The sequence below is a fragment of the Halictus rubicundus genome, chromosome 5 (assembly GCF_050948215.1).
Source record: "Halictus rubicundus isolate RS-2024b chromosome 5, iyHalRubi1_principal, whole genome shotgun sequence".
Taxonomy (NCBI): domain Eukaryota; kingdom Metazoa; phylum Arthropoda; class Insecta; order Hymenoptera; family Halictidae; genus Halictus; species Halictus rubicundus.
The window spans coordinates 646,685-662,465 of record NC_135153.1 but is presented as its reverse complement, the minus strand read 5'-3'; the positions used below and the strand labels follow the sequence as shown (position 1 = coordinate 662,465).

The 15,781-nt window shown below is 33.9% G+C and overlaps 3 protein-coding genes across 4 annotated transcripts; 2 read left to right on the top strand and 1 right to left on the bottom strand.

The window, feature by feature from the left end:
- The first annotated feature begins 1,758 nt into the window (after nt 1-1,758).
- On the top strand, nt 1,759-8,253 carry LOC143354608 (putative citrate synthase 2, mitochondrial). The gene is made up of 8 exons (XM_076788862.1): nt 1,759-1,887; nt 2,469-2,681; nt 3,087-3,425; nt 3,509-3,714; nt 4,363-4,495; nt 5,311-5,502; nt 5,603-5,704; nt 7,719-8,253. The coding sequence occupies exons 1-8, from the start codon at nt 1,759-1,761 to the stop codon at nt 7,926-7,928; spliced, it is 1,524 nt and encodes a 507-aa protein (XP_076644977.1). The 3' UTR covers nt 7,929-8,253.
- A 162-nt stretch (nt 8,254-8,415) lies between these two features.
- On the bottom strand, nt 8,416-11,423 carry Ugalt (UDP-galactose transporter). The gene is made up of 5 exons (XM_076787539.1): nt 11,003-11,423; nt 10,667-10,741; nt 10,454-10,573; nt 10,157-10,371; nt 8,416-10,080 (listed from the first exon to the last, which is right to left on the bottom strand). The coding sequence occupies exons 2-5, from the start codon at nt 10,683-10,685 to the stop codon at nt 9,439-9,441; spliced, it is 996 nt and encodes a 331-aa protein (XP_076643654.1). The 5' UTR covers nt 10,686-10,741; nt 11,003-11,423; the 3' UTR covers nt 8,416-9,438.
- A 355-nt stretch (nt 11,424-11,778) lies between these two features.
- LOC143353932 (protein Loquacious) lies at nt 11,779-13,534 on the top strand. 2 transcript variants are annotated; one of them, XM_076787529.1, is made up of 3 exons: nt 11,779-12,163; nt 12,267-12,645; nt 12,739-13,534. In XM_076787529.1, exons 2-3 carry the CDS (start codon nt 12,301-12,303, stop codon nt 13,408-13,410), a joined length of 1,017 nt encoding a protein of 338 aa, XP_076643644.1. In that variant the 5' UTR covers nt 11,779-12,163; nt 12,267-12,300; the 3' UTR covers nt 13,411-13,534. The 2 variants fall into 2 exon arrangements, with proteins under 2 accessions (XP_076643644.1, XP_076643643.1); XM_076787528.1 differs by having other exon boundaries at nt 11,780-12,158.
- The last annotated feature ends 2,247 nt before the right edge of the window (nt 13,535-15,781 follow it).

Sequence of the window (15,781 nt, the reverse complement as noted above, 5' to 3'; positions counted from 1 at the left end):
CTATAATAATAATATAATTAATATAGGCACAGTAATTGGCACACCCACAGTAACTGGGTCCCTTACCCTAGTCCGCGATCTTCGCCCGGGAAGCATCAGACTACCCTAATTTTACGATATTATATTTTAGGCATACAAAATAATTCTACATTGTTTATTTGTTTCCAGCAATGCATTCGGCCTAATGATATTAGTAATAAATAGACTGCGGACCATTATGCAAAATATTTTTACGCATCAATTGCAAGCGACAGGAGCCAAGTAAAAATTTATTTTCCACAATAATAATTTTAATATTCTTGAACTCTTGTAATCTGTTTACTATTTTAAATTACACCTATTCTTTTTTGTCATGGACGCATAAAATCCGCAGTCTAGTAATAAAATAATAATAGTGAATATAACAATTATACTAATAATAGCGAACAAATAAATGTAACGATAGCGTGTTATTGAGAGTTACCTCAGATCAAGCAATAGCGTATACAATATACATATATTTTACTATACTGTTAAGGAATTAGTTACTAAGTAGACTATAAGCGTAGTTGTTGACACTACGAAGTATCGTGCATGTACGCTATCGGCGATCAGTACAAAAAGGACGACAGCCTCTACTTGTTAAATCTTTTGGATATTATTCCAGATTTCAATATTATTTCATAGGAGACACAAGAATCTTGTTTAAATATTTTGTTTTTCCAAAAAAGTATTTTATATTATTCTCGACACAATTTAATTGAAAGATAAACAATTTTAATATGAAATACACAACGTGAAAAACTGACGAGTTTATTTTTAAGAAGTCACTTTCTCGCAGTTTGAAAACAATTAAAGCAAATATTATACCTTAAAAGCTTATTTTCAGCAGTACAATTATATTTTTCTCAATTTTCAGATTATGATTTATTGTCGTTCTAATACAGCCGATAGTAGACAAATATGTATGCAATTTTATGAAGTGTATGTTACTGTTGTTATTGTTTACACCTATTTTAAGCAGAACGCAATATTTTCGGCTCAACAGTTACACCGTTATCTGCTGTAACACAGACGAGGTCAAGTAATGTATTGTTGAAAGATTTCCTGACAACTCTTGCGTTCGATCGATTTCAGAAAACAGTCGGTCGTTAATTTTCGGTCGTTGAACTTGTTGTGTATTACACGCGTAGGTGATGCAAAATATACGTAAATCTTGAATATATCGTACATCAGGATAGAGTGTAATTGCATAACATACAAACATGTGTTCGTTGAAAATCTTTGTACCGAAATACATAGAATCTAGAAAATGGTAACTTTCGACGTGGTTTATACAGTATTGAGCGTCGAGCAAGCGTCGTTTTACATACAAAATGGTATTAATCATTATTTTGTATGCAGAAGTAACGCAATAATAAATGGCAAACTGAAGTATTATTTGTTTGGTGGATTTTATTCGACCCCCTCCTTCCCTTGAAACCACACGCAAATAATAATTATCGCACATCGAACATAATCTCCTGTGCGAGAAAAAAGGGAAGAACAAAGGAAAATCTTCGCACGGCCGCGTCAAAAAATATCATCATGATTTAGTTTTGTTCATTTTGTGCGGAGAAATGTCTAAATTTTAAGCTTCATATTGCAAAGTATTACAGTAAAAGCAGAACTCGTGATCACGATATAATAAGATAAATTAGCAGTGACGGTTCTGTTCTATGGAAATTTCGAGGATCCGTGTGTCAAAGCCGCTTTTTTTGGTGCACGTATTTTGGAAAAATGCATCAGTTTTGGAGAGGATGTACGGACATACCGACGATTCTGATGTTCACCCGGGCATGCAGCAATAGTAATCTCGGAGGACGACGACACGCATTGAGGGTTGGAATTGATTTACCGATGTACGAGGTTACTCGCTGCCAATTCGATTTTCCAAATCATAACCAAACTCGACCGAATCGATTGACAGTTGAAATACACATTAAAGAATTCACATCAATTTGCGGAACAATATTAAAGTAAAAACGTGTGATTGTACTAAACAATTACACCAGACCCGTTCAGCAAGCGGGATGCAACGTGATTATTGCTCGTGTTTGTTCCTCTATAATTTACACGGTACAACAACTCGGTAAAATTTTAAATGTTAAGAAAACTGTACAGCGAATTCTCGATATATGTCAAAAACACGGGTCTTGCCAGCGTCGTGTATCGTCCAGAAGACATACCCGAGCCGTGTTATGTTTACACTCCTCGGAGTCCAAGGCCTCTCGAGCTTCGTGGCCCCTCGCGGAGTATACCCTGCGGTAGTGGGGATAATTCCGCGATGTTTATCATACAGGCCTTGGCGACATATATAGAGAAATCACTGTAGTTACTGTATTAGGTGCCGTCCAGCGTTAGGGGAACTCGCTTTAACGTGTAAATTCTACAGCTTAAGAAGTTATAGGTAAATATTAGTAAAATATAAAACAACTAATTAAATTAAGGTGAGCAGAACAAGAGGTGTCCCCAGTGCAAGCATAGATTTAAAACAGGCACTGTGGGAGAAGATACCCGTCCACTATGATCTACTAAGGAGTTTTCGCGAACAGCACGGATCTTCTGTGGTCAGTCACATAACCGTGGAGAATATATACCAGGGCTTAAGCGGTGTGAAGACTATGGTTAGAGAAACCTCGGAAACTGATCCCAAACATGGTGTAAGTATCACTCTAGCCTACTTTGTCATACTGCTTCCAAAAGACTAGCGCGATAAACCAATGGGATAATAACTATACGCTAAGACAGCGATGGGCACGGTAGGGACCCCTCAAACGCTTCTTCCACCACCTCTCTTTCATGCAGCGCTTACGGGAAGCGGGCATTGGGCGCTGTGGTGGGGAGGTCTTGTCTCAATTGACACAAAAATGCCCATCCCTGCACTAGGAGGTAGTAGAATTAACAAGAATCATTTTTTTATATTTTTTGGGATAGCTCCCTCTTCCATGGGACCCCTCAATTGGTCGAGATAAATGTTTGCAATTTACATACTCGAACACTAAGAATATTGTTTGTAAATAGAAGCGGAACATCTTTTTAAATAAATGTGACGCGCTTGTTGTTAGGTCAAGTACAGAGGATTGACGCTACCGGAAGTTGTGAGTCTGCTACCTCGCCAAGGGAAGTCGCCGACCGCGGAATCTGTGTTTTGGTTACTGCTTACTGGTGACGTACCGACAGAAGAGCAAACAGCTTCGTTAATCGCCGATTGGTCGATGCGACGCCAAAAGAAGAAATATTGGTGGTCCGGTCCAGGAGGAGGGGTTGTAGGTTCTGTTCTTCAGGCTCTTCCGAAAACAGTCACACCCCTCGAAAAGCTATCGGTAGCTCTCACTGTCTTCGATTCCGGGAAACACATGAAAGAAGCTTTGAAAAATCGGGCATCGAGCTACAGGTACTGGGAAGTAAGTTGTAGAATAACGAGAAAGATTTTCTGAAAGATTTATACGGATCTACCAATTACAAAATCAACTGCTTTTATCCGAAGTACACGTATGAAGATAGCATGGAATTGCTAGCCACATTGCCGGCAATAGTTGGGCTGATTGCCAAAGGGAAAGGACTGAACGATGTGAGAGAGGAAGGAGACTGGGTGCAATTTCTAATGGAGTGTTTAGGCGACGCGTACGGGATCACGGAAAATCAGAAGAAGACGATGATCGATTTTCTTCGATTATATGTCACCTTAAATGCGTAAGTAGCGGCACAGTTTTCTTGCCTTTAGGTGCATCGAAATTTTAGCAAGGAAAGCCACCATTTTCAGATTTTGAGTTTAACGAAGATAAGGACATTCGACAACCACCACTCAACTTCATAGAGCGTTTTCGAAAATATAAAAAATCTTTACTAACCAAAGTTTTTCAGTTTAAAGAGGACTACAATCAGTAGCGCATTGAGGGGGGGGGGGTATAGGGGCTATAGCCCGAGACGGCAAATTTTTGGAAAAATATCAAAGGCACAAGTCACAACAATAACGTTGTATGAAACTCACCCCATATCTGAAAAATAGTTTGAACAAAATCAGAGTAGTACCAATAATTTTGGCCCTTTGAGGAGAGCTGAGACGTAGAGGTAGCCCCTCGGCGGCAGAAGTATAAATCCGCCACTGAATACAATATGGCAATGACAGTTTTTTCTGGATTTTGCTACAAAACCTTGAAAAATATAAAATGTGTCATCTTTTTGTCCTGGCGTGTAAGAATAAAGAGTAGAGGTTTCCATTTTTAAAAATTCATTTAATTCGTATGCCAAAGTATTAAACTGCTTGTATAGTTTGGAAACCATTGACTTGATCTATTCTAAACAACATCTAGCATGTACTGTATACAATTTTATATCTAGTGACGAAGACGGAGGTATTCCCGCTATTCATGTCACTGAAATACTCGGTGCCTGTCAACTGGATATAAACCAAGCTTTAGCTGCTGGGGTTTTAGCGTATAATGATGAGCCGAAGAGCGGTACCATGTCACAAGTAAATTCAACGATTACATTCAGTCAGATGTTATAAAAATCAAGACATATCCTGGTAGCATTTATGGTTGGCCAACGGTATCCAACAGTTGGGATATATAGTTAGTGTTTTTGCCTACAAATTACCAACATAGGGCCTACAATTAAAAAAAAGGTTAATTAACAAAAAATTTACATACCATTATACTAAGCTGGCCCAACCAAACTTTGCCAACATTTAAATGTCTTACAGACGCTAGAAAGGTTGCTGCAACCAAAAACTTGTTAATTATTATATTCCAAATTGATTTTTGTTTTCTTATTTATGAATATACATAAATAAGTATAGTCACATAGGCCCTATGTTGGGTATGATCGTTGGCTCACTTGCAAAAAAGGGTGACGATTCTAACTGTTGGCCAGCCAATACTACAACAAAATCTCAACAATAATTGTCGCTAGGGAACTCTTTACTAAGGGTGGGCGGGTACCCAAAAATTTTGGGTAACCGAATAACACGAATTTTCCGGTTCCAACCCGGGGTAAATTCCCGACCCGACCCCGACATTTTCGAGTACCCGCCCTCCCCTACTTTTTATGTATAGACTTAAGAAACTTTGTTTGAGGACTCATTTATGTCCTCAAGTTAAAAATTACATAGATTACGATCCGAATTCGTGTACTACACGTGTACACGTGAAATATGGCCCTCCAAAATGCACGCAACAATCGTAGCTCTTAAAGAGACTTACAGTATCCATTAATAAAGATTTCAAAAAGGTATACGTGTTTTCATGCCATATTTACTTAACGTTTCGTTTCGTTTCAATAACACAGTATATGGAATTCCAATCAAAAATACAAGGCCTTCTCGGCCGAGAATCAAAGGAAGAGAACATAAAAAATTATGTGACTTTAATAGCCAAAGACAGGTTGATTGGTTGCAAAGAGACAGAAGTTTCTGATCCACGGTACTCTACATTATTACATTACGTCATGGAAAATCTACCTGATAATTCTGATGTAAATGTGCGTAATAAATTTTTCTGCTCACTATGCATTTCTTAAATGATACTGACAATTTTAGGTATTAAATTTGTTGTCCTTTTCTGCTTTCCTATATTCACAGTTATCTCGAGCTATCACGCGGGTACTAACTACAACGATGAAAACTGCCAAAGGAAAAACATTTCATCCGGAACAGACTACCATTGCAGCACCGGTTTTTCAGGTATGAAAAAAATATTGATTACTGAAATGACATTACACAGCAAAATCTTTAGTATAAAAACCTGCGGTATCACGATGTTAAATTACATCAAACAAAGTGTGTGCGTCACTATCTTTATCCCACTTAAATATTGGTATATAATGCCTCGGATTTAGTTCTGATTACAGACAGGTTCAAAATTTAAGTTCAAGGCTTTTGTAACAGTTTGCTATAAATATGTTGTACAAAGTTTGAATATTCACGCAATACAAATTCACTGTACAAAGGCATAAAAAATGGGATTGCAAATGATACATATACAAATGATGTACTAGAGCAAATGTACAGTCGGTGTGAAAAGTATTCGTACAGTGACAAATTGAAAGTAAAACTGTGTATATTCATGCCAGTAATAAATTTTATGCGGAAAAAATGATTAATAAATATTATTAGATGTTTGTAGAATAAATTTTGTGTAAACAAAATTTTATTTCCCTTCAGCATTACAAAAAGAATCAACGAAAACGGAAAAATGTGCAGAAACAGACGCGTAGAAAGTATTCGTACATCTCTTATTTTGTATACTAATATAGATATAAACACAACGTGACCTCCAAATATAACGAATAATAACAAAGCTGTTCAGTTAGCACAGAGCACTCGTAGAATTAAAGTCAAAAATTTGAATTGGTCTCAACATGGGTTGTAAAAGTTCCGAAACAACGGAAGAAGTGCGAAACATTATTGTTCGGTTGCACAATCAATGCAAATCGCTTAGCGAAATTGCTAGAATAGTGGGTAGACCAAGGTCTACTGTTCAAAGTATTATCGACAGATTTGGATTACGAAAAACAGTTCAAAATAAAAGAAGATCTGGACGTCCGCGAAAGATAAACGAGTATGATCGACGACTAATTATTCGTAAAGTTAAACAAAATCCACTTATAAGTGCCGCACAAATTACAACAGAGCTTAAAAACAACAATGGTATACATGTCTCGGCTAGTACTGTGCGTGATTACTTATGAAGTAGTGAATATCACGGCAGGGATGCGCGGAAGAAGTATTTTGTAAATGAAGTTAATCGTAAGAAGCGACTAGAATTTGCTAAACAGCATGTTAACGCTCCAATGCAGTATTGGAAGAAGGTAATTTTCACAGACGAAAGCAAATTCGAAATATTTGGGACCAAAAATCACTTCACAGTATGGAGACAAAGTGGTACTGAGTTCAATAAAAGAAATTTGCGACCCACGATAAAACACGGCGGGGGCTCTGTATTAGTCTGGGGTTGCATGAGTGCAGCTGGAGTGGGATCTTTACATTTTATCGATGGTATCATGGATCACAGAGTCTATATTGACATCCTTAAAAATCACCTCCATTCTAGTGCAAATAAAATGGGACTTACCAACGATTTTATATTCACCCATGACAATGATCCAAAGCATTCTGCATATAATACTAGGCAATGGATTTTATATAATACAGCAAAATACTTGAAGACGCCACCACAATCACCAGACATTAATCCTATCGAACATCTATGGGATTACTTGGAGAAAAAGATTCGTAATCACAATATTACATCTAAAGAAAGTTTAAAAGCTGCTTTACTAGAAGAGTGGAATAAAATAGAGCCTGCTACAACATCCAACTTAGTACATTCCATGCCAAGAAGGCTCGAAGCTATTGCAAAATCAAAAGGCAATCCCACAAAATATTAAACCCTTAAATATTTAGTATATTTTCATAGTTCTTTCATTTGATATTTGACTGTATGAATACTTTCTACGCGTCTGTTTCTGAAAATTTATCTGTTTTTGTTGATTCTTTTGTAATTCTGAAGGGAAATAAAATTTTGTTTACGCAAAATTTATTCTACAAACATCTAAGAATATTTATTAATCATTTTTCCTCATAAAATTTATTATTGGCATGAATATACACAGTTTTACTTTCAATTTGTCACTGTACGAATACTTTCCACACCGACTGTATTTACTTCTTTTACACATGTCACTCCTTGCTCCAGGCCTGTGGATTGAAAGACATGAAATTCAATCAAGTATTATTGTGTGTATCGAGAGCGTTCGGCGCAATCGCATCTATTATTTGGGCAAGAGCTGTTAATGCACCGGTCGAGCATCCAGCTTCAAAATGCACATACAGTTACTTGGAATCCTTACAAGGTCCATGCCCAAACAGAAAACGCGGGAAACACGTCAAAGATTTTCGAAAATAAGTGTCGTTTCAATGAATGTGTTCTTGTAATAAAAATGTATAGAAAATTATATCCATCGCATTGCCTCATACATTTGTATAGCGTCTTTCTCTAGTAAAAATGTATCTTCCCAGTTATTCACGATTTTATTAGAATTACCTCCAAAAATTCTAATTTTATTCGCCTAATACAAAACTTATTCTTCTTCCAGATCTAACATAAATCGATCTATTTCATTTGTAAATAAAATCAAATTATTTATACAGTAATAATAGAAAATGGAAATGTAACAGTGTTTAATGCTTTTTAAATAACGTAATTTTAGTAATTATACTCAACATTTTTTCAGTATATGAGAAGCTACTAAATTTTCAATCTACGTTATCCGTGTTATGGAAATTCACTTTTATGCACTATACATATATACAACATATCATACATTTATATTTAGGAAAATAGCAATGTTATGTATGTCAATAAGATTCATATTTATTAACATTATATCTAATTAAGTACAGTATAAATGTAAAGATATTCCACTTAGGACTTCAATTTTTTTCCAGTATGTATACTCACCCGAGTTAGTATATTTACAATTAAAAATATTCACAATGTACAAAAATATATTGACTACGGAAACAGAATTATTTACTTATATCTATGCATGTTTTTCGTCCAGTATTATTCAAAGGAAGTTACAAGCTTGTAATAAGAATATTTTATGTGAGCATTTATGTAATAAGCATCTCAGTTCAGTATAAAAATGTGCTTATGTATATACTTTGTTGTCGTCCTTTCCATGAAATATAACGACTTATAAAATGATTACATGATATCTGAGATTATCTACCACTGTATGCTAATTTTGTTATGAAACAACCTATGGATCATAGATTATATCATTAGCATTGAAAAGGCAAATGTTAACCATTATGTAACAGAAATAAAAAAAGGCTGTGAAGTCAGTGATATAATTTTTACATGCATACCTATCGCAACTCATTCATATAGCAGTAGGAGAGGAATCATTGTAACAAGAAAAGAGACAAAGGTTTGTCAAATCAAGTTTTGAATTACAATTTACATAATTTGTAAAACGAAAACGATGAAACCTTACATGAGCTTTATAATTGCCTGATTTTCTTACTAAAATAGGTTAGCTAGTCACTATACTGTTTTAAGTGACATGAAATGACAAGTGAAGATGAAATTACAGCTTATTTCTGGTTCATGACAGAATAGTTTAACTGCTACTTTGAGACCTTTTGTTCAATAATATTTACAAATTATTTAACCTTTATTTGGAGAGATTAAAGTTTTTACACTGCATATCACTTGTAATAATTTTTAAACGAAAACTATGCAATTGGTTATTCAATTATGTTCTACATAATTGAATACTTGTCACAACCATTGTTAAGCAGGCCTCTTTAAATACTATTGCTTGTTAAAATAATACATTCACATGTATTTTATCTAAATACATTGAAATACTGACAATGGTCAAGAACACATTTTCATTATTCTCACGTTAAGCTTTCTGAGTTGTAGAATGTCTGTCCATTGATTTTGGTTGGTGTCCATACATGAAAATGGAACAAATAACTAAAATGGCACCTACCGAAAACTGGAAAGTCAAATTGAAATTGAATAGATATATAGATGCTATGCAAGAAATAATAATAGCTAAAGATGTAGCAAAACCTTTGAGTATATTATCAGCATACTTAACTACCATGGCAACAATAAGACCTCCACCTGCTTGAAGAACAACTAAATAACAGACAAATAAATCATAGCCAAAAAAGAAACCTTGTTTTTGTATTGTACTGCCATCGCTTATAAAGCATGTAATTAGTCCAAAAGGTAAAGATAGAAAGCTTAATTGCACATTTCTCATCCATACCGATATATCTGAGTCTTTGAGTATTTTTTCAAAGTATATACCAGCAAAACCTGATAAAAAGCATGCGCTCAACGCAGCAGAGAATCCTAACATACGATTCTGCTCTATTCCAGATGGTAGAGTATCTTCAGAGGTTTGAGCTAACTGTACTAATATTACTCCTATAACTAATAATATTACAGCTCCCCATTGAGTACTTCTTAAGGACTTTCTTAGCATTACTACTGCGAAAAATGCTGTTGTTAAAATTTTTAGTTGGTATGTCACCTGCAAAACAATGTGCATAGTAATCTTGAACAATATTAAAGGATTCTTATAAAATTTTCAAAACAATAATTTATACCTGATAAGTTGCCGCATCTAAATTAGACGCTGATACATATAGGAGATTATTTTGTACGATATACAAAAGAGATGGCACACACACTTTTAAAGTGTCTGTAGGTTGTTTTATAATTGTCACTTTCAGAGATTCGCAAAACTTCCAAAAACTTTTTTCTTCCCAGAAGACAAATATTAGACATGTTAAAAGCTTAACAATTTCTGCCATAACAACAGCTAAAAGAATACGTGAAATACATAAAGAAATAATTTCATGTAGATTTCCTAACTACTTCATAATAAAGCATAACGTACGCACCTGTTGAGGATAAAAACATGTCACCTGATCTGGTGCGTGCATAGCGCATACTAAGCCCAACAAGGGCATTTTGTAATGTAAGAGTAACTAAACTGACATACTTTAGCATTCGATTGTTTTCTATAAGTAAAATTTCAAATAAAAGATAAATAAATGTTATTTTTATACTACAGCCTGCATAATAAAAATAAAATATATAAATTCCATACTTACTTTGCAATGGATTTATCATTGTTATAATAATCTCTTGAATATTTTTTTAAAAGCCAATTTAAGAGATCACCTCATCTGTAAAATAATATATTAATGGAATCACTATCTTAAAAGCTATTTTAAAAATTTATGAATATTTCAGCATTAGATATGTAAGAGTGTGTAAAATATATAATAAAAATGTTAATAACACTTCCAAAACACATTAATTGTATGAAAAATCAAATTATTTATTCCACTTCATTCCGTTCTTGTAAATGAAAATTAATTTAAAACATCTGCAGTATGAAAAGTCTTTATTATGACGTAAAATATGAGAAAATACTTTTACTTTACCTCTCTATGTATTTTCATTTTTAAAAATACCATGCATTCAGACAAGTGTACACGTTGACATTTCCCTGGTGCCACTTCCTCTAACCTTCACATAGAAACACATTGCACCACAAAACAAATCCAACACGTGAACACATTGGCAAAATATCTACATAACACAGGTGTCTTATGAATGTATATATATGTTTGTGTGTGTAGTTGTGTGTAACTATGTGTTTAACTATGTGTGTAGTAACCACATTTCTGCCTTTCAAGATGTCCAATGAAAAACGACATTCCGGTCTTACAATAAAATAAAAGAAAGAAAGGAAAGTTTATAATATAAATATTTAACGTTTAGAAAAAACTTTCCCATTTTCAGTGTATTAGAAAGTGGTTAGGAATATTCGTACCCTGCGCGCGCTAGATGATGGCTGTCAAAGTGTATTCATAGGGGATAGCTATTGGCTGCAGAATCGTCTCGGAGTTAGAGCGAACAGACTTTGCTAGCCATCATCTGGCACGCGCACACTACCTGTACCAGAGAGGAATCTGCCTGTACTACCAACGTTCATCGAGTTTCAACAGAAAGAGAAGATCACCGACGAATCAATGCTAAACCGAGCATATTCAGGTTTCCTATTGGCTGAAGATGGTAGGTAAAATCTAATATTTTAAAGCATATGACTAGCTTAGAAGTTTAGGAAGGAGCAGTTTTTGTATACTCATGTATCCATAACAAGTAAAATCTACATTCTTTCTTAACCTATTTTGTTTTAAAATTCAGTCTTCCACGAGCATCCACGAGCAGTGTAGTTTAACGCTCCACGGGCATTTGAATCAGATCTAAATTTCCCGATTCCATCACACGACAATGTAACACTCAAACATTGACGGAAACTGTTTTCAGGATAAGTACTTTTTAAATAATATTAAAATCAGCAAAATTAATCAACCTCCCCTCTATAATAAGATTTCTAAAAATACAAATGGCTTACCACAATATTGTTTTACGAGTAATCACATATTTTGAATTTACCGCGCTTCTATATCTCATTGTTCCGTATCGAAATCAAATACAATGTATGACCTAGGTATACGATAAACAATTCTTTATTTAAATTGACGAATACACGTGCGTATTCAGTGAAATTTCATTCATGCTTTAAGTTTAAAGGTAATGTAAGTTATTGTTTACGATTTATTATATGTTAATTCATACATTAGAGAATGACATGTGGTGTTATCAATAACAAAACATTGTAACCTCACCGTATTATAACAGAGACCAAGGTGTAAATTGCGTAGATAGGCACAATATGATGAAAACACCTGTATCTATTCTACAAGAAATGATGGTGAAAGAGCAGACAGTACCTAATTATGAACTTATACACGATGGCGGTGGAACACATATGAATACCTTCACCTACCAAGTTACATGCGATGGCCTTAGAGCAATTGGTACTGGACGTTCTAAAAAAGATGCAAAGCATGAAGCTGCGAAAGCAATGTTAGAAGTTATAGCAACACATAGAGGCCACCTTCAGCTTCCAGCACCACCTTCGCAATCACCTCTGAGAACACCTTTGCCACCAGTAATTCCAGAAACAGAAAGGCTACCACCTAATGTGCCATTTGTTAATGCTGTGGGTGCTTTAAAAGTAAGATATATTCTGTGCTCCTTATTCATGGAATTATTGTGAACATATTAATATGTTGGTGCACATATTTACATGTCAATCTGTATATTGTAGGAATTATGTGTTGAGAACAGTTTACAGGAGCCTGATTATGTACAAATTAGTGATGTTGGACCACCTCATATAAGAGTTTTTACTTTTCAATGTAAAGTAGCAAATTTTAGAGAAGTTGGCGTTGCAAGAACAAAGAAGCAAGCTAAACAAGAAGCTGCGAAGAAGATGTTGCATAAGTTAATAGACTTAGTAGCTGATTTGAATGTAACAGAGTTATCAAATGAAGAATCGAAGGGCAGTGGAGAGGAAAACGAAGCTAATGAAATTGCAAAATCTCGTTATCCAACATTGTCAAGGTTACCAACCACGAAAAAAATTAACTTAGGTTTTAAGATAGCTGAATATCACATTAAAGTGAAAGAATCCTTGAGTACTGAGTTATGTAACGATTTAGGCCAGAAATTAGAATTACTCGTTTCACAAGATCATAGTAATATTACAAAAGAATATGTACAAGAATTTCAATTAAGTTTAAAAGATCTTTTGTTGAGTGTAAATTTAGAACTTTGGTGTGCAGTTTTAGAACCCATAAAAGAAAATACTTATGTTATAGCTGCAAAAGTTAATACTTCCCCTGAGATTGTAGAAATTGCGATAGCCGATACAGAAGAAAATGCTATGTTTAATGCATTATTGAAGCTAATTAATATATTAATACATTTTTCAAACTAAAACGAATCTATAAATATAAAACAAATCAGGGACACTTTGCTAATAAAATGTTAATTACTATTTACGTTGTAAGAATAAGTTAAGAAACGAAGTTGAATATATTGCAATCACTTGTTCAAAGAAACTTTTGTTTATCATACAAACTTTAGAACTCTACTACTATCACTGTTTATAATATGATCTACTTTTCGATTACATTACTATTATCTATCTATTAATTTGTATTTAATAATTGTGGAAAAACTCGTTGAAGACATATGTATGACTTAGTTACTTTTGACAATTCCATTTAATAGAATACAATTTAGGTAGAATAAAGTAATCACATATAATTGCAACAAAGAATTTATGTTTTTTAAATCGTTGATACAAATTTTTGCTTTTTTTACAGAATTTGGAATAATTCTGCAAATCGGACAGATGCTTAGAAGTGATAAAGTAAATATATTGCTTTCATTATTAAAACGTCAAAATGATCATACTTTTGTTTATTTAATTTTATATTATTTTATAATTTTTTTTATTCGTTAATTGCAATATTAATATTTCATGAAGGAAAAGTGACAAAGAATATTTTTAAAATTTTATACACTATGAATCGTATCGTAAACAGTATCATTTTTTTTTATTTGTTAATTTTAATATTAATATTTTATCAAGGCAAAGTAACAGAATATTTTTTTTCACTTGTTTATGAAAATGTTATCGGTTTGTGTTTCATATGACAAGGAGATATTCTTACTTCAATATATGTAACACGATATATTTTGTACAAGTTTATTTGTAACAGTGTTAGATACTATAAATATTTCTATGTTTTTCCAACAAAATTGAAAGATGCTGTATTTATTCACATGGTGACGTTTGCGATTTTACCTTCAACGGGCATCAACAAGAGAAATCAAATTACAAGTTTACAAAAAGTTGAAAAATAAGATAAGATGACCTTCAACGCATACCGATTTGCCATTAGCGTCATCAATTAAGAAATATTTTTATTTATTATTGTCTATTTTTAGCGTTTTGAAGGGAGTGCGTGTACATAAAATTTACACTTTATTATTAAACCGATACTAAACAGACACTAATTTAATATTAATCTGCCAATACTACAATAATTGTCGTCTTAATCGGACGGTTTGTTTACGTTGACTGACTGAGACGCGCGCTCAATAAACGTAAAAAACAGCAACGAACGCTAGCTATGACTATGGCAATATCTGGAATACGAAGGGCCTAGCCGATTAAGATGGTCAAAACTGCCCTTAGACGTTTTTCAATGATTAATGAACCATTCGAAAGATGACCCAGAAAAACCCCTCTGAGCAAAATTTCAACCCTCTATCTTGCCCGTGAGGGTAGTTACAGGGTAAATTAGATTTCGCGCTTTTCCACGCATTTTCCACACTCTGATGCTTCCTAAAATCCTGAAAAAAATGTGGCATATTTTGGATCCTAAGACAGATTTTTGAGAATTTTTTCAGATTTTTTCTTGCAAACTGTGGTCGCAAAAAATGAAAAACCTCAAAAAAATCGGAAAAATGTACATTTCTTAAAAATATGAAAACATGCTATTTTGCTGTTTAGTGCACCGATAAAGTACCGTAACAGGCAGTGTCCTCAATTTTTTTTAGATTTTTTGTTGTGGAACCGAATTTTTTCGCCGTTTCTGCTATTAGGAGGAAAGTTACACTTGTTGGTTTTATCGCAGGTATATATTAAGTCATTTTAAACATTATTACATTGAAACAAGTAAGTGTTTGACCTAAGAAATGTTTTAAAAGAAAAAATGGATTGTATTTTGTGCGGTATATACCAGAATGTTCGTAACGTTTACAACATCGCCGGTTGGCACAGCGGTTAGGGCGTCGGACTACGGAGCGGATACGCTGGGGTTCGAATCCCCTTGGTGGGAAAGTTTTTTTTCCATACGTCATTTTTATTTTTTCAATTTCTTATATGGTTTATTCATGTGATTTTAACAATATTTTTTAATGTTTTAAAAATTTAAGGTAACATTTTTAACTAAAATACATACAAAAATAGTTTTGCAGTATCTATTATTTCCTCGATTCTCTAATTGTATATGTTCATCATTGCGGTCCTGTTTAATATTCTTAATATTAAAATTCATTAATCTAGTTTCTAAGCCTTGCGTCTTCAGAAATTAGGGAGGAAATAAGAAGAACTCTGAATAAATAACACGCAGCAAAGTATTGGTTTTTGTCAAATTGAGAGAAAAGGGCTACATACTACCACTATTTTGAAAGTGAGGTATCAGGTACAAATAAGCCTAAGCCATTCCTCTTTATTGTAAGGTACATGAGGAAGTAATTCCCGTTTATAGTTACTTGAATGAAAGACTTGTTCT